Raw genomic sequence first — 21953 nt, 5'->3', positions numbered from 1 at the left:
TAACAACAAGTATTGAAGAAGTAGGTTATGTGAATAATATAAAACAACAGGAATGGATGACAGATGAGATTCTTTCTCTTATTGATACAAGAAGAATGTACAAAAACAAAGACCTAGCTAGATATACAGAAACATATAACATCATCAAGAAAAAAAATAAAAGAAGCCAAGGAAAATTGGATGAAAAATTTATGTACTGAAATTGAACTGATTCAGAAGAAACATGATAATTTCAATCTGTATAAGAAAATCAACGAAATTTCTGGAAAACTGAGGAAAAAGCAAATAGTGTCTCTAAGAGACAAAAATGGAAAAATAGTTCTAGAAGAAGAGAATAAAGCACAGATTTGGATAAAATATGTAACAGAACTTTTCAATGATACTAGACAGAAGCCTATAAATATAAAAGATAACATTCAAGGACCAGCAATCATGAAATGCGAAATAGAGAATGCTATATGAACAAGTAAAACAGGAAAAGCCAGTGGACCAGATGGTGTGCAAACAGAATTTTTAAAATTAATAGAACCAGATAACATCAAACTTCTTGAAAAACTATATAATAAAATATATGAAAGTGATTGGTGATCCTGTGGTGACTTCTGACTTATTAGTCTAATGAGCCAAATATTAAAAATATTTTTGAAAGTAATTCAGAATCGCATTTATAAAAAAAAGTGAAGAAACGCTAAGTGAAACACAATTCGGCTTTCGGAATGGTTTTGGTACTAGAGAGGCCCTTTTCTGTACCCAAATATTGATACAAAAATGCATAGAAAAACAGAAATCTGTCTTTATGTGTTTCATAGATTTTGAAAAAGCATTCGACAAAGTCAGACACACTAACTTAATAGAAGTCCTTCAACAAATAAGGCTAGATGAACAAGACATAAGACTAACAACAAATCTGTATTGGAATCAGTCAGCTACCGTTCAATTAGACAACATTAGCACCAGTGATATTAACATTAACAAAAAGAGGAGTGAGACAAGGATGTGTGCTCTCACCACTCCTGTTCAACATATACGCAGAGGTAATCTTTAAAAAAGCATTGGAAGAATGTCCAGAGGGAATCACAATAAATGGAAAGATTGTTAACAACCTACGATATGCAGATGACACTGTGCTAATTGCAGATAACATTATGGATCTCCAAAAACTCATTGACAGAGTATACATAGAAAGCCAAAGAATGGGAATAAATATAAACATCAACAAGACAAAATACATGATCATCAGCAAACATCTAGCCTCATCAATGAAACTGACACTCAATGGGAAAAATATTGATCAAGTGTCAAATATAAATATTTTGGTTGCTGGTTTAATGAACGATGGGATCCAGAAATAGATATAAAGACAAGGATTGAAGTTGCACGGCAGTCCTTCATGAAAATGAGAACACTATTTAAATTAAGGGGATATTAAATCCCACATTGTTTTATAACCGAATAAGAAACTCAAAGATTGGAATCAGAGAGTTTCTTGCCGAATATAGTATAGTAAACTATAAAGTATCGGCGACCACTAGTGTCCGCTAAATGCAAGTGACCCTAGCACGTAGTGCAATACCAGAAATCTCGCAGCAAAGTCGGTAAGGTTCTGATCGCTATTCTTAGGTATTTCCTATAATGTAAAAACACATTTCCTAGGAAATGTATGCTGTTATTACATTATGGTGGGGAGGTCACTACCCAGACCGGTTTCAGCCTTTTTTGAGGCTTCATCAGTGAGTAGCTAGACCAAGATAATACCAAAGTGTATAGCGAAAAGAACTTATACTCTGCTATAAGAGTTTCCAAACAGGTGCAACCATTAAGTTACTTAAATATAAAGAGCTAATAAGCTTCATTTCGGCAACAAAAACATTATTTAAATTAAGGGGATATTAAATCCCACATTGTTTTAAAACCGAATAAGAAACCCAAAGATTGGAATCAGAGAGTTTCTTGCCAAATATAGTATAGTAAACTATAAAGTATTGGCGACCACTAGCGTCCGCTAAATGCAAGTGACCCTAGCACGTAGTGCAATACCGGAAATCTCGCGGCAAAGTCGGTAAAGTTATATACGAGTTATATACCAAGTTAATACCAAAGTGTATAGCAAAAAGAACTTATACTCTGCTATACGAGTTTCCAAACTCGTATAGCAGAGTATAAGTTCTTTTTGCTATACACTTTGGTATTAACTTGGTCTAGCTAATCACTGAGGAAGCCTCAAAAAAGGCTGAAACCGGTCTAGGTAGTGACCTCCCCACCATAATGTAATAACAGCATACATTTCCTAGGAAATGTGTTTTTACATTATGGGAAATACCTAAGAATAGCGATCAGAACTTTACCGACTTTGCTGCGAGATTTCCGGTATTGCACTACGTGCTAGGGTCACTTGCATTTAGTGGATGCTAGTGGTCGCCAATACTTTATAGTTTACTATACTATATTCGGCAAGAAACTCTCTGATTCCAATCTTTGAGTTTCTTATTCGGTTTTAAAACAATGTGGGATTTAATATCCTCTTAATTTAAATAATGTTTTTGTTGCCGAAATGAAGCTTATTAGCTCTTTATATTTAAGTAATGAGAACACTATTTTGCAATAAAGACCTAAACATAGAAGTCAGATGCCGAATGCTGAAATGCTACGTGTGGTCTATTCTGCTCTATGGAGTTGAAACATGGACATCGAAGGCAACAACCATCAAGAAAATCGAAGGCTTTGAGATGTGGCTATAGAGAAGAATGCTAAAGATATCATGGACAGAAAAAATTACCAATGAAGATGTCTTAAAATCCATTGGCAAAGCTAAACATCTTGTACAAATAATCAAGAAACGAAAAACATCATATCTTGGCAACATCATGAGAAACAGCAAATACCAACTTCTACAAACTATTTTGGTAGGAAGAATTGATGGCAAAGGAACTAGAGGAAAAAAAAGAATATCATGGTTTGACAACATCAAGACGTGGACAGGAAAGAGCAGTGCACAACTGCTCATATTAGCACAAGAGTGCAGTTTGTTCGCCAAGATGGTCGCTGACCTTCACTAGAAGATAGCACAATAAGAAGAAGAAGATAAGAACTTGCATACAGAAATGGATTGACAAACAAGACAGATATACTTTGCAAGGAACAGCATGGGTTTACTAAAGGTCATGTCTGAGCAATCTGCTCATATTTTATAATAATGTAATGGCTAAGCCAGATAAAGGGAATGGATATACTTTGATACTATTAGACATTGCTAAGGCAGATAAGATACCACATGAAGGGCTGTTGCATAAACTAGAGAATATGGCACTGGAATATAAACTATTAGCTTGGATAAGTGGATGGCTGATGGATAGATATCAGAAAGTAGTATATGGAGGATGTGAATCTGCCAGATTTCAGGTGACCAGTGGTATATCCCAGGAATCAATCCTTAAACCACTGTTGTTTAATCTATACATGAATGATAATGGAAAGGGGCTAACAGGAGATCTTCAGTTGTTTGCTGATGATGCAAAGATAGGAGCAATCAGAGATGCTACTGATATACTGCATTTACATACAGGGCATATGTAAATGCAGTATATGAATTGGTAAAGGAGCAAATGATAATGGCTGTCAATTCATTGTTAATAAGTGTAAAGTTATGTACTTTTTTTCATGATGCAATATCCAACAGTAGATATTACATCATGAAATGGTGGGATTATGCTTGGAGTAAGTAATTAGGCTAGACACCTTGGATTTATGGTGGATAGAAAATTGAAGTTCAAAGGTCAGATAACAAAATTTCAATTCAGAGGATAATTGAAATGTTGAAATAAACATTGACATGTAAGGATATGGAAGTCATTTTGTCTCTTTACAAGGCCTTGATACGACCACATCTGGACTACTGTGCACAGAGTTGGTCTCCTGGGTCCCAAAGGAATAAAAAAGCAGGTGACCAGGCTGCAAAGAAAAGTTAAAGATGATATCAGGATTATGGAACATTGATTACAAGGGCAGATTGAGAGTATGTAGACTTCAGACACTGAAAGAGCTGCATAAACTTTTGAGAGGACATTATAGAATATCAGTTGATAAAATTTTTCCTTGTATGGAAGGTGGGAGAGAGGACTAGGGAGAATCCATGGAAGTCAAATTTGTGTGCAGTTAAAGGGGTAAAAGCTAGATTTTTCTGTCATTGAGCAGTAAGTGAGTGAGCAGAGCAGCTTGCCTCTTGAAGTAGTAAGTGAATCTAGTGTGAATGAGTTTAAGACACATTACAACAGCTGGTGTGGGTGATTTATGATCTCCCTCGATGAGTCCTTGACAATCTGGAGGTATAATAATAATAATGTCTTCCATAATTGAAATATAGTATTATTCGATTATAATCAGTTGTCAGATATTTTACATTTTTCTATTTATTTATGCACAATTTTTTACTTCTGTATTTCTACAAAATGTACTCTAACAAAATATGCATATTTATATGAGATATATATTATTATTGTTATGTGACACCTTCAAGGAGTCTCAAGACTCATCGAGGGAGGGCACCTACTCTACATCTTTCTGTCTCCACCACTCAGTCCACTAACTACAGCAAACATCAACTACCATCATCATCTACACCACCACCACTAGTATTCTCAGACAATCACAAACATCCATGCCCGTGGCAGGATTCAAACCCATAGCCTTTTTGGCTGGAGAGCAGAAACGCTAACCAGTCTGCCAACCAGGCCAGCAAAAAAAAAAAAAATTCCTTCACTCAGCGACTAGACTTGAACTTAAGTCTATCTTAAGATGGTCTAGCGCAGAGGATTCAATCGTCACATCCACTGAGCTACCAGACCTCTAAACAGACAGTGTTTCTGTACTGTGACTCTAGAGATATTTTCATGAGCACTGTTCTGCCAAATTAGCATTCACCAGAATGTTTTTTTTTTTTTTTTTTTTGGGGGGGGGGGGGGGTAAGCATGGGTTCAGGCAACTTAGTCCCATGAAAGAATGATCACGATGCAAAATGTAGCACCCAACTAAATAACACTAGGTGTAAGCAAATTTGTGGGATAAAGGAGTGGGGGGGGGGGGTATTGCAGTTTATGTTTACTAATGTCAGAAGTATTCAAAATAATGGCATGGAGTTTTTGGCACTGGTTAATGCTTAACTTGATCAAAAGTTAAGCATTAGTGAGACAGTTGACCACGAATGATATGGCCATAGAAATAGAATGAAATGAATGTAGTGTCTTTACAGATGGAACAGGTGAGGGGATGGGTTTTTGCTAATGATAACAGAGAAAGCTATCATTAGTCAGCTCTCAGTTATAAAGAGTATAAGTAGATGAGGAGGAGGGAAGTGATTCAAAGAAATGTTGTTCATTTGAGGCTATCTGGTGTGTGTGTGTGTGTGAGAGAGAAAGAGAGTGAGTGAGGCCAGCGGGACTAAATATGTAATTGGTTGCTGCTATAATCCAGGGAGTATAAGGGAGAATGTAGGTGACATACATAAGCAAATTAGCATGATGAGTACTGGTCAAGTAATTATTATATGGGATTTTAACTATGGGGGGAAATAGATTGGGAGGAGGAATCGTCACAGGCAGGGAAGGAAATGGAATTTATACAGCTGCTGAGAGATAATTACCTGAGGCAGCATGTAATGGAGGGGACACAAGGTTCAAGAGCGCTGGATCTCTCGAACGAAGATTTCGATTCCATAGAAAAGATTTCTCAATCACTTCAATGGAATGCTCCCTACGAGAATAGATGGATGGTCTGTGGGCTTCAAAAATTAGCTGACAGGCAAAAAAGATGAGACATGATAGAACATATAAATTATTAAAGAGGTTTTATAGGATTGACATTGAAGATTTTTTTCAGTACATGGCAAGAAGGAAGAGAACAAGGGGTCACCAATGGAAGATGTGTAACTGTGATTAGCAAAGGTGTTAGGAATAAATTTATTACTTGGACAGTGGTGAATAGGTGGAATGGGTTGCCAGAGATGGTTGTGAGTACTTCATTAGTGAATGAGTTTAAGAAGAGGTATGACAGGCATTGTGTGAATAATGGATCTCCCATGATGAGTGGTCTGTCTCCATGGAGATACCTGTATAATAATAATAATATTTATTTATATTGCTAGCTCAGATGGCTGAGTGGTTGGCATAACCACTCTGTGTACATGGAAGTTTGTAACATTTTAGATAGGAGATGGATTTCTTCTGCTTCATATCTTTAGATAAAATGTCATTGTTTCAGCATAAACTATTGTTTTATTGACCTTTGTTTAACATTACTACAATAAAATCGCATTATTGAGAATGTAACCTCCCTTTTTAACATTATGTCTATAAATTCCCACTTTACAAGTGCAGGCTTAACTTGTAAAGTTTGGAATATGCATATAAACACATAAATATACACCTATTTGTCAGAACATGCAGTTTCATTTTTCTGCCTAAATAAACTAGTTCATAACATCAAGCTAATTTACCAAAACCAAATGCAAAATTTCTTTGTTTCAGACATTTATATATGCATTAAAATTAGAGTAATTATACTGAAAATAGAATGCACAAATAGTACTAAATAATAATCACTTTTATTTATTACTGTAATTTCTGATAAACCTTTCAGTACAGCTAATCTTTATTTATAAAGTACATGAAAATCATCATCATCATCAAATCCCTTCAATGAGTCGTTGGACTCCATGGAGGTGCCAAATAATAATAATAATAAATTCCTGATATGTTTCCTCAATGGGTACATGATATTATGACAGCACTAACAACCAATCAAAAAATTCCTAAAATTAGTCTATTAACTGTCAGGACTCAAATATTGTCAGATCTTATGTTTCTGTTCTCTAAGGCACTTCTTGTCAATTCACCTAAATCTTGGACTTTCTCTAAGTCTCTTTCCTACCATCAAACACCATTTCATTATTTAAGTGACCACACCATCTAAGATTAGCTCTGCTCAAAGATTACTGAATGACAGGTAACAGATTGTTTTGGAGGAAAATTGTAGATAGGAAGTTAGTAATGACGTAAATTTTTCATGTAGTACTATCATAACAAGGCCTGTCAGGCAATGATAGGATACAAACCAGTTAGTGAAAGAATAATGGTTGCAAGATTCAGTGCCCAACCATTTAATATCACAACCATTCAAATATATAAGCCCACTGCAGAGAGTGCAGATGAAAACATTGAGAAATTTTACAGGGATCTACAACTAGTAATTGATGAGGTGCTGAAGCAGGATATACTCATCATTGGAGAAGACTGGAATGCAAAGATTGGCAAAAATAACACAGGATGGGAAAAGGTTATGGAGAAAGAAATAAACGTGGAGAAATGCTTCTGAAATTTGCCACGGATAACAACCTGACGATTTGCAATACCAAATTCCAACAAAAAGATTGTCTTAAATGGACATGGCACTCCCTCAATGGCAAACACAGGAATATGATTGACCTGATATTAATAGACCAGAAATGGAGAACTTCAGTTCAACAATGCAGATCATTCCAAGGAGCTGATATTGATTCGGACCAGTGTGATTGTAAATATAAGACTAAAACTGAAACAGAAGTACAAAGGAAAGTTCCAAAAAGCTAGAGACATCTCAAAACTAAATGAAGACAGGCTAAGAACAGCATATCAGAACATATTGGAAACTAAGCTTAAGACCGCAAGTGAAAAACAAAATATAAATACAAAAGCAGAATGACTGACTACAGTGCTAAAAAAAGCAGTAGAGGAAGTAATTCCTGAAAGAGAAAAGATCAACAAGAAATGGATAACTAAGGAAACCCTAAAATTGGTACAAGAGAAAAGAGAACTGAAACTTAAAAGAGATAATTCAGAGGCAGCAGATGAGTTATACCGTCAAAAATGCAATGAAGTACGGAAAGCAGCAAGATCTGATAAAGCCAAATGGTTGGAGGACCAGTGCAAAGACATTGAACAGTACTATGGAGAGCACAAAACTAGAGAGGTCTACAAACTTATAAGAAATGTCAATAGGAAGTGGCAAACAAGATCAGTATCAGTCAAAGATGAAAATGGTAAAGTATTGATGGAAAAGACTGAAATCATACTTAGATGGACAAGATATTGCAGCAAACTATATAAAAATCAACTAAATGATACTGCAACAGAAGTAATCAAAGAACTAAAAGCAATCTCTCCACAAGTCGAGATCTTTGAAAATGACATCTTGGAAGAGGAGATGAATAAGGCTATAAAACATCTCAAGAACAACAAGAGTCCTGGAAATGACAACATAATAGGCGAGATGCTAAAATATGGGAGAGAATCAGTTGTAAAAGAAATACATCAGCTATGTAATGAAATATGGAGATCAGGATATGCCCCCGAAGAGTGGAAAAAATCGGTGTTGGTTGTTCTTCATAAGAAAGGCAGTGCTTTAGAATGCACCAATTACAGAACTTTTGCATTAATGAGTCATCTTGGCAAAGTGTTGTTGATGAAAATACTAACAGAATGCCTGAAGGAGCATATGGAGGTACATCTTCTGGATGAGCAAGCCAGATTTCAACAAGATCGAAGTACAGTGTAACAAATACTCGCACTAACACTAATAGCAGAGAAAGCTTGAAGAAAGAACAAAACGATATATTGCTGTTTCATGGACTTCCAAAAAGCATTGATAATATTGACCAAAATATAACATGGGCTGTCTTGGAATCCTATGGTGTGGACAATAAATTGATCCGCCTGCTGAAAGATATAAACAGCCAAGCACAAGCAAAATTCAGGATAGCAGGTTAGACTGGAGATTGGTTTGCCACTAGTCAAGGCACAAGACAAGGGGACCCAATATCACCAATCATCTTCATCACATCATCTGGGAAGAACACTAGATAAGATTAAAGAAGAAGGTGGAGGCATTTCAATAAATGGCATGAGAATAAACTACCTCTGCTTTGCAGATGACATCATCCTGATTGAAGAAGACGACGCAGCAAGGCTGGAACAGACATTGCAAACACTATACACAGAAGGAAAAAGATACAGACTAAATGTCAACTTTGAAAAAACTAAAACAATGATATTCGGACAACAGGAGTTACTGAACAGAGTTACGATAGACAGATTTCAACTGGAAAATGTGGAACACTTCACATATCTTGGATGCCACGTGATGCATGACTTGGACCCAAAAAAAGAGATAAAAATTAGAATAGCCAGAGCAACAACTATTTTAAAAGCCATGGACAAAATATGGAAGAGTCGAGCTATAAAGATACAAACTAAACTGCACATTGTAGAAACCTGTATCTTTAGCAGTATGCTCTATGGATGCAAGGCCTGGGTACTCCTGAGAGAATCTGAAAAGATGATATTGGCATTTGAGAGGAAGTGCTATAGAAAGATCTTGAGAATAAGCAGCTGGATACAGAAAGTGAACAATGAGGAAATCTACAAATGAATACAACCAAAAGGAAACCTGATCCAGAAAATAATCAAAAGGAAACTACATCTATTTGGCCATATATGTAGAATGAATGATGCGAGAAAACTAAAAATGTTGCTGTTTGGAATAATTGAAGGAAAGAACAAAAGAGAAAGACCAAACAGAGAATGGGGCGATGACATCGTCAAACGGTGTGGAAACTCTATACACAAACTGAGTCATCTTGCACAAAATAGAATGCAATGGAAGAATCATATCAAGATGGCAGCAGACACCTATGGGCATTGGACCCATGGTTGTTGATGATGATGGTGACTATCATATCCTGTACACCATTTGAGGATATATGACAGGAATTTGATGATGATAAGCTCTTTCCTAATACATTCATTTTTAACAAGATTTTGCCAGTGATGATGTTTGTTCACTCCCAAAATATTTTTCAGAACTTGAGGTCTGTGGTCTATGGTCTTTGTTTAACTGTTTCATTTCTTACCTAGCTCTCAGATCCAGGAGTTAAAATAAGTTTGAACAATGTCTTGTATATAGCTAGTTTAGTGTTTTGACTGATTTCTCTCAATACTCCATACAAGTTTATTCAGCTGGCTCCCCATACTATGCTTATTCTTGCTCCCCAGCTATGCTTATTCTGTTGTATATTTTCATATTTAATTTGCCATCTTCAGTAAAAATTGTTACCAAATAGCTGAAATGTTTTACTTGTTTTATGAGTTTATAATTCAGGATGTAGCTGATGTTTTCAATGCTAAGACTATTTTCATAATGTCTTTTTACTGCTGATTTTTAAACCAAACATGTTACAGTAATTATTCAATTTAGTCAAAGAATCCAGAAGAACTGCATTTATTATTTATTGGGAAATTATTTAAGAATATATCACATCTGGATAAAGTAAAGAGCTGAGATTAATATTTCCAAATTTTGATATCAGGCTTAATAATACTTTCCTTCATAATATGTTCCATGTAGATGATGAATAACATTGGAGATGGCATGCACCCTTATGTCACACATGATGTTACATCACACCATCCTCCTTTACTTACATAAATTCTAACTGCTTAAGGATTCAAAGCTGGATAAGTGGAAGAAGATCTCTATGTAACCTTTTATGATAGGAGAACTAACCAGGGTTTTTGACTCAATGTCCAATCCTGACTTTCTTGATGCATCCAGTTAGTAGGTATATATATAAATATCTGGATACTCATCAAATGATAATGGGCTGGCAATTTTAAATTTAGCCACATTCTTATTCACTTAGTCAAGATAAAATGATGGTAAATAATGAGAGAATTTCATGCTGACTGCATGGATAAACAATGCCTCCAATGTCTTCATCAGAAAACCAGGGCAAACAACAAAAAGTTGGCACATCCCAACTCAACATCAACAGAGTTTAAGATTAGCACCATCAACTTAAGAAGCATCAACTGAAAAGCAGAAGAAATGGATAAGTATCACATCGACATAATAGATGTAACCAAAATGAATAAGACAAAAACATGAGATTTTTCTAAGCAACAAATACAAAATGTTATATTCAGGCAATTACGATAAGGAAAAAGAACTAGCTAAAGTATTCAACATTAAATACAAGAATGTTCTTGAATGGCAGGAAATATCAAGTAGAGTGACATGGACAAATATCAGAATGGAGAATTGGATAATGTAATTTATTTGTGTGTCTGGTCACAGAGAAGGATTCTACTAAGAAAGAAGTGGTGGAATTTTACATTGCATCAGAGAAAGCAGCTGACACAAAGAAAAAGGAAAAGTTGGTGCTTGATGAAGATCTCAAAAGCAGAGTAGGAAATGTTTACAGACATAAAAATGTTTTATACAATATGTATACAAGAAAATACATGGTAAAAGTATTATTCATTAAATATACTGTCATATATTTCAGTGTAAAATTAACAGACCATCGTCAGTGGCTTAAAAAACAGTTGTTACAAGGTAAAATGCAAACAACTGATTTATTTGAAACAGAATGAGCCACATAATGTTAAATCACCAATAGTTATGTTTTCACCGAAGAAAAGGTTCATCATAACAGTAAAATAAATTGCATATATGTATATAATTTTAATATCATACTAAAAGATCTGTCTTTATAAAATATGATTCTTGGTCTTAATAATAAAAAAAAAAAAAAAAACTTTAATGATGTGTTATTTGAATTAAAATTTCCCATATTTTTGATAAAGATAGGCAGTCATTCCGATTTAAGTTAGTGCAGTGAAGCATAGCCTCAGCACTCTCCTTAAAGTACTCTCATTTGTACTGACATCTATATAGAAGGCATGTTCCTGATCAAAGAATGTTGTGGTCTGCCTCTATTCTGTGTTGAGCTAATTCAGACTTATTGGATTTTTTGTGGAAAATATATGACTGATATTCTTGTATTCTTTTTTCTATTGAGTGTCCAGTTTGTCCAAAGTACGAAAGATGGCAGTCATATGAACTTGGTATATGGAAGAGACATGGAGAGTGTTTATCTTTAGAAGAGGGGAAATACATTGAGAGTTTATTAATAGGAATAAAAGTCACTACTAAATAATATTTCTTCAAAATTCTTGAAATCAGTTCTTGAAGCAATTTAACATCCCACCGCTCGTTCTATTTCAAATAAATCAATTGTTTGCATTCTACCTTATAACAACTGTTTTTTTAGCCACTGACAATGCTCTGTTAATTTCAGACTGAAATATATGGCAGTATATTTAAAATATATATACTTTTAACTTGTGTTTTCATGTATGTATTGTATAGAACTATGGCACAAGTTTCTTTAAAAACAAGAATTCAAATCCTTCATGGGAAAAGCTTGACCAAATAGACCAGTAAACTTGACTTGGTAAACTATCTGTATTATAAGGTAAGCTGCGAGCCAGGATTACATTTTTTAAAAAATGCCACGACCTAAAGATTATTCCAACTTTGCTAAGATAAAGGAAACTATAAAATCACTTTGTGCTCATACTATCTATAGGAACACCAGCTTATCTCTTGTCTGCAATCAACTCTGAGCAGCGAAGTGCGAGATTGCCATTAATATTAGTCTTGCTGCTGATTTCCGGATTTTTTATCTCCTCAAACTTAGACCCACAACTTTTCTACATAGTTCTTAATGTGGCTAAACACTTTCTCTCTCTCTCTCTCTACAATGTTCATTTAATAAACAAAATCGACATCTAAATCATAAATTCGATGTCCTAGTTGCTAGGCAAATTAAGACTCTCTCTCTGTTCCAGCTAATTGGGTTAACAATGTTTCTGGATGCCCTTTAACTGACAGTGAAACATTTATTCTTTCAAAAGGATATGAATTCTCCATAGTTCCAAAAAAGATACCCTATTTAGATTTCATTTTTAGCATCAAACGAAACTTATTTAACCTTTCCAGTGAAGAGACTAATAATCTCCAGTCAATGCCCTATCTGGCATAGAATTTCTTGCTACCATCATTTCGTTTTGGTTAAGCCAATACAGAATACAACCTGGTTGGCTAAATCACAAATTGCCAGACCATCCTCACTCATTCAATATTCAGGCAGATAACTTATATTGAGCTCACAATAAGAATGCGACGATTGGATAGCAGGTCAGATGTGCCCAGTCGGTTCTTCCTTAAAAGGCTAAGTGGAGATTTCTTCTTGGTTATCTAGCTCTGACCCTTAAGCAACACCTGCATATGAAAATTTGAGATAACATTTCCTTTATCTCTTATAACACCTGCTGACTTTCAAAATTTAAAAACTGTGAGGTTACCTAGTCTGAAATTTGTGTGCATGTGCTGCATGTGTTTGTATTTACAACACACAATTTCTTTTTTTTTTTACAACGATCCATCAGAATTAGTAGCATCCAGTAAAACCACACCATTTAACCCAGAGGGAATGCAAAAAAGCAGGAAAACACAAATATAAGGATAAAAGCTCCATTTATAAAATGAATTTTGTGAAAACATGCAGTATTTCATTTACAAATGAAATACTGCATGTTTAGCATAACAGAAACTATAAAGGATGAATATTCTTCTCCACCGTAGCAACTCAAATTAGGAGAATGAATGAGGATAGTTTGATTTGTGATTTAAAAGTAGTAAAGTAGTGTGAAGATTATGTTTATTTAGCATTGTGGCTACCCCAGACATAGCTAAAGAGAAACGTTTTGCAGACCTCTATGCTAAGGGATGGAGAAAGGAATGTAGTATTTCATTTATTCTATATGGGTTCTAGCCACTGATCCTAAAAAAGGTGCATAGGTAATTGAATTCTTTAGAAAGAGCTGTGACTGAAGTAAATAGCTCTGATAGTGTGTTAATAATTTATGGGCATATGGAAAGGAAAGGGGAACATTGGTGACTGCTCAAACTACAGACCAATTTGGCTATTTTTGCATATAATGAAGACTTTTGAACGGATACTCAACATGCGCCTTAGAGCCATCACGAAATTTCATCAAATCAGTGTGGATTCATTAAAAATTGTTCAACAACAGACATAATCCATGCCATTTGGCTCTTAATGGAGAAACATCTAGAAAAGAAGCAAAACATACACATGGCTTTCTTAGATCTAGAAAATGCATTCAACCATATACCACACACATGATCAAGACTATGGAAGACAATGAGAACACATTATGTATCCAAAGCCTATGTGCAATGCATAAAAATGCTATACCAAAATGTCATCAGCAGAGTACGTTGTGCAGCAGGAAACTCTGACATCTTCCCAATAAAGGTAGGAGTATTATATGCTGATGACGTAATACTTAGCACTACATCGCAAAATGAACTCCAACATCTTGTGCAGAAATGGAAAACCCAGTTATATGAGTCTGGAATAAGACTTAACACCAAGAAGACAGAATATACGCAAGGAGGTGACGAAACCAATAAAAGCTTATAATAGATGGCATGGAGCTAAATAAATGTACCCAATTCAAATACTAGGGTCCATTAGCTCCAATGGCAATACAACAACAGATGCTGAAGCCTGAGCCAATGTTGCCTGAATGAAGTGGCGACAAGTCACCAGAGTTCTTTGTGATAAGAAAATCCCACTATAGAACACTGATTAGATCTGTAGCCATTTATGGAGCAGAATGATGCTGGCCAACAACAACAAAGAAACACGAGCAAATCCTCCATACCATGAAATGAGAATGCTGAGATGGTCACTTGGCATATATATTCACTGGGCATCTAAAGATGCCGTATGGTCACTCCAATGCTCGGTGATGTGCCGCACCAGGCCTCACCATGTAGTCCTGTTGTTTGCTTTTCGGGCAGCCTCAACTCTCTGAAGATCAGTCACTCCACACACACCACACCATCCACCATCTCATTGATGGACTCTTTGACTATTTAAACGGTTTAAATAGTTAATTATAATATACAAATTACTTTCTTGTTTTAATCTTGTGCCCAAGTGTAAGCAAACAAAGTATGCATGTGAAGCATCTTCATGACTAAATTACTTGTATACAAAGGCTGATAGCTTGACATCAATTGCTTTAGTATCACAAAATGCAAAGTACAAACTTCCTTTCAGATGTGTATATTTCGATGCATTATGGAAAAAGGTCACTACCAAAGACTGGCTTCAATCTTTATTGAGGTCTCCTCAGTGGGAAATACTGTGATTAAATCAACACAGAAGTCACAGATTTTTCATATACTGCATCACGACATTTTTAAAATGCTCTGGATCAAAGATAGTTGTAGAAAGTTTTTTCACTTTGTTATCAAGAAAATTATAACAGACTACAAATATATGCAAGTAAACTTTGCTTATGATTAAATATATATAGTTTAAATTAGGGATGTGCTGAATATTCAGTTTTGCTTTTTGTATTTGGCCAATGCAACATGTTTTTTGGATATTCGGCTTTGGCTGAATTAGTAGAAAGATTTGGTATTTGGCCAGCCAAAGCAGAAAAATTCCTGTTCCATGTGTCATGACAAACACAACCGTTATTGCAACTATTCAAATAGAAGGGTTTCAAGGCTAATGAATAAACTTATTCTGCAGTACTATTTATCAGAAAATTTCTTTTAATACTAGCTACTAGCCTATTCCTTGAAAGGGTTTTTTCCAGAAGTTGGAAATATGTATGAAGAGTGCATCAAAAAATTCTGAAAAATTCATTTTTCTACATCATAATTTATCCTCTATATTTAACAATTGAAAATAAGTACCATTAATATTTTTATTATTTGAAGAAATAATAATACATTGAGTAAGTTTCACTAGCCTGAAATAACAGGTATCAAACTGACCAAGTTCAAAAAAATTACAAGCAGAAATGAAGACAAACTCATTCACTGCTGTAATTATGTCAGAAAGTTAAATTCATCATAAGTGATCTCTAGATGGGTGCATAATAAATATTAAACTACAGTGCTCAGAAGCTTATATTTGTTTTATGTAAATATTATAATAGACAATATTAGAGATTCATCTATATTTTATAATAAAATTTGGAAACAAACAAAAGTAAGAAATGTAAAAAAATTTCTTTCAAAAATTCACTAGAAAGATTATGAAAAGGTTATGTTCTTACACTATCTGGTAAATTTTCAAAAGTTTTAAAGTTTTTTTTCTACATTTGGCTATAAAATATGGATGGATCCATACATTTCCATTACAATATCTCAGTTATTTCAAATTAAAGCATCTTGGTTCTATACTTAAAAATTTGACAGTTATTATATATTTAGGGAAAACAAAATTTTATTTTCCCTTTTTATCAAAGAAGATCCAAAAAGTCTTCATTTTAGCAGTATAAAATAAACAAAAATAGAAGATATTAAAGATACATGCTTATTTCATAGCTGAATATACATATACACTGAGAGTTTCAAATAAAGAAGAGAAAGCTTATGAGAATACAATCCTGGGCATCGAAGTTGCCTTAGCTTGCACTACTTAAAAAATTTCCAAGTTTCATAAGTGGTGAATCAGATTGGTCTGTTTATTTTACAACACCAAAATGAATATATTTAGATCTTTGATAATTACTTTTAAGCACTGACTGCTGTTCACTCATGAAAAATACAATTCTCTGAAACAGAAATGCTTTGGTATTTGGTACTGAATAAGGATTCTTGCCATCTGAACCAAGTTTGGAACAGCAAGAATTCTCATTCAATACCAAAGCAGTTCTGTTTCAGAGAATTGTATTTTTCAAAAGTGAACAGTAGTTGGTGCTTAAGAGAAATTATCAAAGAGCTTGGTATCTTTAACATTTATTATACCCAAGGTAAAATACTTTCTACATTTATATCTCCTCCTGAGATTTTTATTTATGGTAACTTGTTCTGATAAAATACTTATAAGCTCCGTATGACTAAAATCTTGGTATTTCTAGCCTGGCTCCCACTGATGAGACCTCAATAAAGGTCAAAACTGGTCTGGGTAGTGGCCCCTTACCTTTAGTACAAAGCATCATACATCTCCTCCAGGAGATGTGCTTTGCATTAAGGGTAAATATTAAGATTAGTGATCAGAGCTTATTCTACTTTTACCATGAGTTGCCTTGGTCTTGCACTACGTGCAGGGTCAGCTAGACTTGCAACACTTGCAGGCACAAACTTGACTTGTTCGTCTGTTTGTTTACTTGGGAAATGGAGTAAAACCAGGTTTAAAATAGCTTGGTATCTTTAACTTGGTGAATATACAGACGCCTCGATAGCTTGTGTGACTTTTTAGTAGTGCAAACTAAGGCAACTCCAATGCCAAAGATTACATTCTCATAAGCTCTCTGGTCAGTTTTCAAAACTTTCAAAAACTGACTGGAGATTAGGTGAAGTATTATTACACATTTCTTAATCTTTTTTTTCATTCTGCAATTTAGCCAAAGTACTGAATATTTGCCAAAGTATATTTAATTAAAACTTAAATTTTGCAAATTAAATTTGATAAGCAAATGTTTTGCGCAAAAAAATACACTCTTAAAAAAAATGTTATCAATTTTAATGAGTGTATTATTATTTATTTTATTTTTTGAAAATATTTGTTTATAAAATTTAATTCAGTTCTGGTGTTGCAGTCAAATCCTCCATCGTCACATCCCTAGTTATGAGAATACAATCCTGGACATCGAAGTTGCCTTAGCATGCACTACTTAAAAAATTTTCAAGTTTCTTAAGTGGTGAATCGGATTGGTCTGTCTATACTATTATATATAGTATACTGCAGTTCTTATATCTTAATTGCTAATTCCTTGCTAAACATGATGTAAAGTGAAAAAAAAACAGCAGAACAACTAGCATTATATATAATAATTTATATTTGTGAATCGCATGTAATGCAAATGTAAATTTCATGCAAAGAATATGTCTGCAAATTTTCTTTTTATAAATTTTACTTACTTTGATTTTAAGCCACATGCAAACAAAAATGCCAACAGCATTAACAATCAGCCAAACAATTCCACCACCAAATAATGCAAGACCTTTTACTCCAGAAAACAGCAGAGAAAGTAAAATGATAAAACCTAACATAATCCAAAGTAGTAGTACTCTCTTATAGCATACTATATACATGTTGAATCTCACATCATTCACCAACACCTGCATTGCCATGACGTAATCCTCTACTGTCAGCTGCAAAATGAAATAAAAGTACATATTTAGAAAAATTAAACTTTATTGTAGTCTATTATATAATCATACTAACTAAATAAATACTAAATAAACTACACTAAACTTGAGTACTTTCTACCTAAGCACTGTCACTGGAGGAGAGCAGTTGTGGCTAAAGGAAAAAGTTTAATGGAGTTTAATACCACTGATAAGATAGCAAATTAATCATATGCGACAATGTGCCTGTGGTACTAGCTAAAGCAGTATTGTATGAGAACAATGACATTCCTTTTGACAAGTCAGATTACTGTCAGAGACCGATACGCTGAATAGCATTTCCATAATTCAAACATCAAAACTTGTGTGAAGCATTCGTATTCTTGTGTACTGTTTAGTGTTTGAAAACTCGCAAAAAGCAAGTGTGCAAACAAAAATACACAAGGGTCCTCTGATATCCTTCTTCCTATTGGAAACAAACAATTATCCAAGCGATGATATACAGGATAAAGTTCTTAATTAGATAAATAACTCATTACAGATTTATTACTTACATGATATTTTTATTTAACACAGAATTTTGGTCCTAGTGTCAAGAACATCTTCAGTATGACTTTCAAATTAAAATGTTGACTGCTGACTATGATTTAACTCATAGTTGGCAGTTTCTATTAGAACACACCTATGAGTTAGCTCATATTGTACTTGCAACATATCGGCAGCAAGTTTACACATTAGCCCAATAGTAGTCCATGTGTTAAACAAGTAAAATCAAAAACCATAAAGACTAAGTAACCAAAACATGTGAGCTGCACATATGTGATATGGAGTGGCACAGTCTAAAATACATTAAGGTCCTAACTGTACAAATTTAAACAAAATAAAAAAATGTATTAATTTAAAAAAAAAAAACATTGCCTATGGAATGTGTGAAGAAGTACTTTTCCAATAATAGGGCCAATTTCAGTATATAATTTTGTGATATGTTTTAAGTGCATGACAAGAATGTCCAATTTCCTATAATTATTATATATGATGTGTCATTTGTATTCTTGCCTTATTGATACTGTATGTCCTGTCTCATGTATACATGATAAGTTACAGGAACACTGGCTTTGGTATACACCTGGGCATGCTGGGAAGGGACATTTTGAGAGGTGAGCAAGCTGTTTAATTTTGTGGATGGTTTAAATGTAGTATAAATATTGTATTTGTGTAATATTTGTTTATTTTTTTAAGATATTCATTTAACATATGAAATGGCCATACTATAATCTTTTTTATTATTATTCTAAATGTATTATTTATAAAAAAATTTTGTTTCTTGTTTTCCTGCTGAAGCCAATCTTTTACTTATTATCTAACATTCATTCTTAAAAGCCTGTTCATCCTTGGAGCAAATTGTTAAGACTATTTTTGAGGGTGCTAGAATTTTTGCCTAAGTATCATAGGTCAGTAGAGGATCACAGAACAGCATATACAATAACAAGACAATTCTAAAAAGTGCCACCTGAGTAGCTAATATAAGATAACTAAATAAGTCCAATAATTTCCTAACTTATTAAAAAAAAAAAAATATACACACACACAAGTAAAATAAAGTTAGGACTATCAGATCTGTTTAAGTTACGATGAAGATGTTTTATGAGGAAACGACTTTTATGAAGGACTCTTGTCTTGTTCCAATAAACTATATTCAGTGTTGATAGTATGCTCCACAAGTCTAGACTAGTGGCATTTAATATAAGACTTGTTTTGTTCTAGATCAGTGGTCTCCAAACTTTTCGCCATGAGGGCCACATTGGGTGCTTCAGCACTGGTCAGCAGGCCATAGTAAAAAAAAACTCAAGAACTAGATATATGAGTTTTATTGAAAGCAGATAAAAACTGATTACAGAGTATGTGAGATTAAATTATCGTATATTAATGACAATGAACACTATTAGCAAATTCTCATATTTTTATCGCAAATTATAATAAAACCATTAATGTGAATGATGTAACTGTGTTTGTGTTTTTAAAATCTTATTAAACTCAGGTTAAAATTTTGAAGTGCTAATTACAAGTAGCGATTTCAAATGTTCATCAGATAAATTTGCCCTGTATTTTGACTTGATATATTTCATTCGGGAAAAAGTTTGTTCGCAAAGATATGTTGTCCCAAAAAATAGAGATAAATTTTACAAGCAAATTTCTTCAAATTTGCATGTAAAATTTTGTAAAATTCAAATTTTTTTTTCTTCGTTAGTCCATTTTAACTGACCTTTTACAGTCAGAAAGACCGTAACTTGGATTACGGTTACTTTTTGCTATTTGGGAATATATTTTGAACACAATTTTAATTAATGCATTTGAAATCTATCAACACCCCATGTTTTTTTTTTTTTTTTGCAGATTCTTATTGAAAACTTAGTCCAATTGGCGGGCCGGATAAAATCATATCATGGGCCGCATCTGATCCACGGGCCGTAGTTTGGAGACCCCTGTTCTAGATGATCTGAAAAAACACCCCAACTCAACATCATCATAGTTAAAGATTGGTACTATCAACATAAGAAGCCTGAATGGCAAAGAAATTGAGCTAGCTGAAGAATTAGATAAGTAGCAGATCGACATAATAGGGGTGACTGAAACAAAAAAAAACTGGTGAGATCTTTCTGAGCAATAAATACAAAATGTTATATTCAAGCAATGACAACCAAATAAAAGAAGGACTAGCCATTGTATTCAACACTAAATACAAGGCTAATCTTGAATGGCAGGCAGTCTCAAGTAGAGTAATGTGACAAATATGAGAATGGGGAACTGGACAATGAGACTTATTTGTGCATATGGTCCCACAGAAGGTTCTACTAAGGTAGAAGTGGAGGAATTTTTTGAGGCTCTAGAGAAAGCTACTGACACAATGAAAAAGGAAAAGTTGGGATCTAAATAGTAGAGTAGGAAATAATTGTGAGACATACAAAAATATTTTGGGAAAATTTGGAGAAAAGAGCAAAGCAATGGCAAATATCTATCGGATTTCTGCTCAGGACATGGACTGGTTATTACTAACACCATGTTCCAAGATAAAAATGTGCACAAATTCACATGGAGAGAAGAGGCAAGGAATAAGAAAAGTCTCATTAACTATGCTATTGTTGATAGTGATGTTTTCTCCCTGGTGCAGGACACCAGAGTGTACAGAGGATTTGAAATTGGAAGTGATCACTATTTAGTCTTGAGCAGGATAAAATCGAATTTCATATTGAAAAGAATAACATTTAAGAAAGTTTTAAAGTGAATAAAAGTTGAGCAGCTCTCAGATGTGAACTGCAGACTAAAATACACAAAGATTATTGACGAAAAAATAAAAGAGCTTGAGAACAGGAATCAAACCTTGGAGATTCAGTGGCAAGCCTTGAAGAAACCCCTGATTGATTTAGCTAGAGAGGTATGTGGTGAGGTTGTCTGCAAGGATAGGAAAATCAGAATTCCATGGTGGACACAGGAAGTTAAAGAGGCAGTGAAGGAAAAGAAGAAAGCATATCAAATGCATTTCTGAAAATTATGGAGCCAACTACTGTGTTTGAATAAAAACTTTAGTTTAATATAACTAAAATCAACATTCGATGTTTTGACCATTATGTCAAGGTCATCTTCTGGAGCATACAACTATACACAGAAAACAAGCTACACTACAATCAAACTGGTTTGTTAAAGATACTGACCAACTGCTACAACCACTGTTGGCCTGACCTCTGGTGAAAAAAAAAAAAAAAAAAAATTATACATCAACGCTCGAGTCCTATTGCTAGTGTTATCTGTTGGTTGTAGAAATACATTGGGCGTAACAACAAGTATCTATCTATATACATATATTAACATCATGATTATAGTTGTACATTCCAGCCAGT

General features: G+C 34.1%; 1 protein-coding gene across 1 annotated transcript in view; it reads right to left on the bottom strand.

Moving 5' to 3' along the window:
- LOC150092431 (uncharacterized) overlaps positions 1-21953 on the bottom strand; it is a 126334-nt gene that overhangs the window by 54860 nt on the left and 49521 nt on the right. Inside the window, exon 3 of the mRNA XM_090414862.1 lies at positions 17848-18081. Coding sequence (XP_090270988.1) covers positions 17848-18081 — 234 coding nt within the window. The remainder of the gene's footprint in view (positions 1-17847; positions 18082-21953) is intronic.

This window comes from Typopeltis vanoorti, chromosome 26, assembly GCF_054136105.1.
Source record: "Typopeltis vanoorti isolate ZY-2024b chromosome 26, IOZ_Tvanoo_1.0, whole genome shotgun sequence".
Classification (NCBI taxonomy): Eukaryota; Metazoa; Arthropoda; class Arachnida; order Uropygi; family Thelyphonidae; genus Typopeltis; species Typopeltis vanoorti.
The sequence above is the reverse complement of the archived record's forward strand: the minus strand, read 5'-3'. Positions and strand labels throughout refer to the sequence as shown.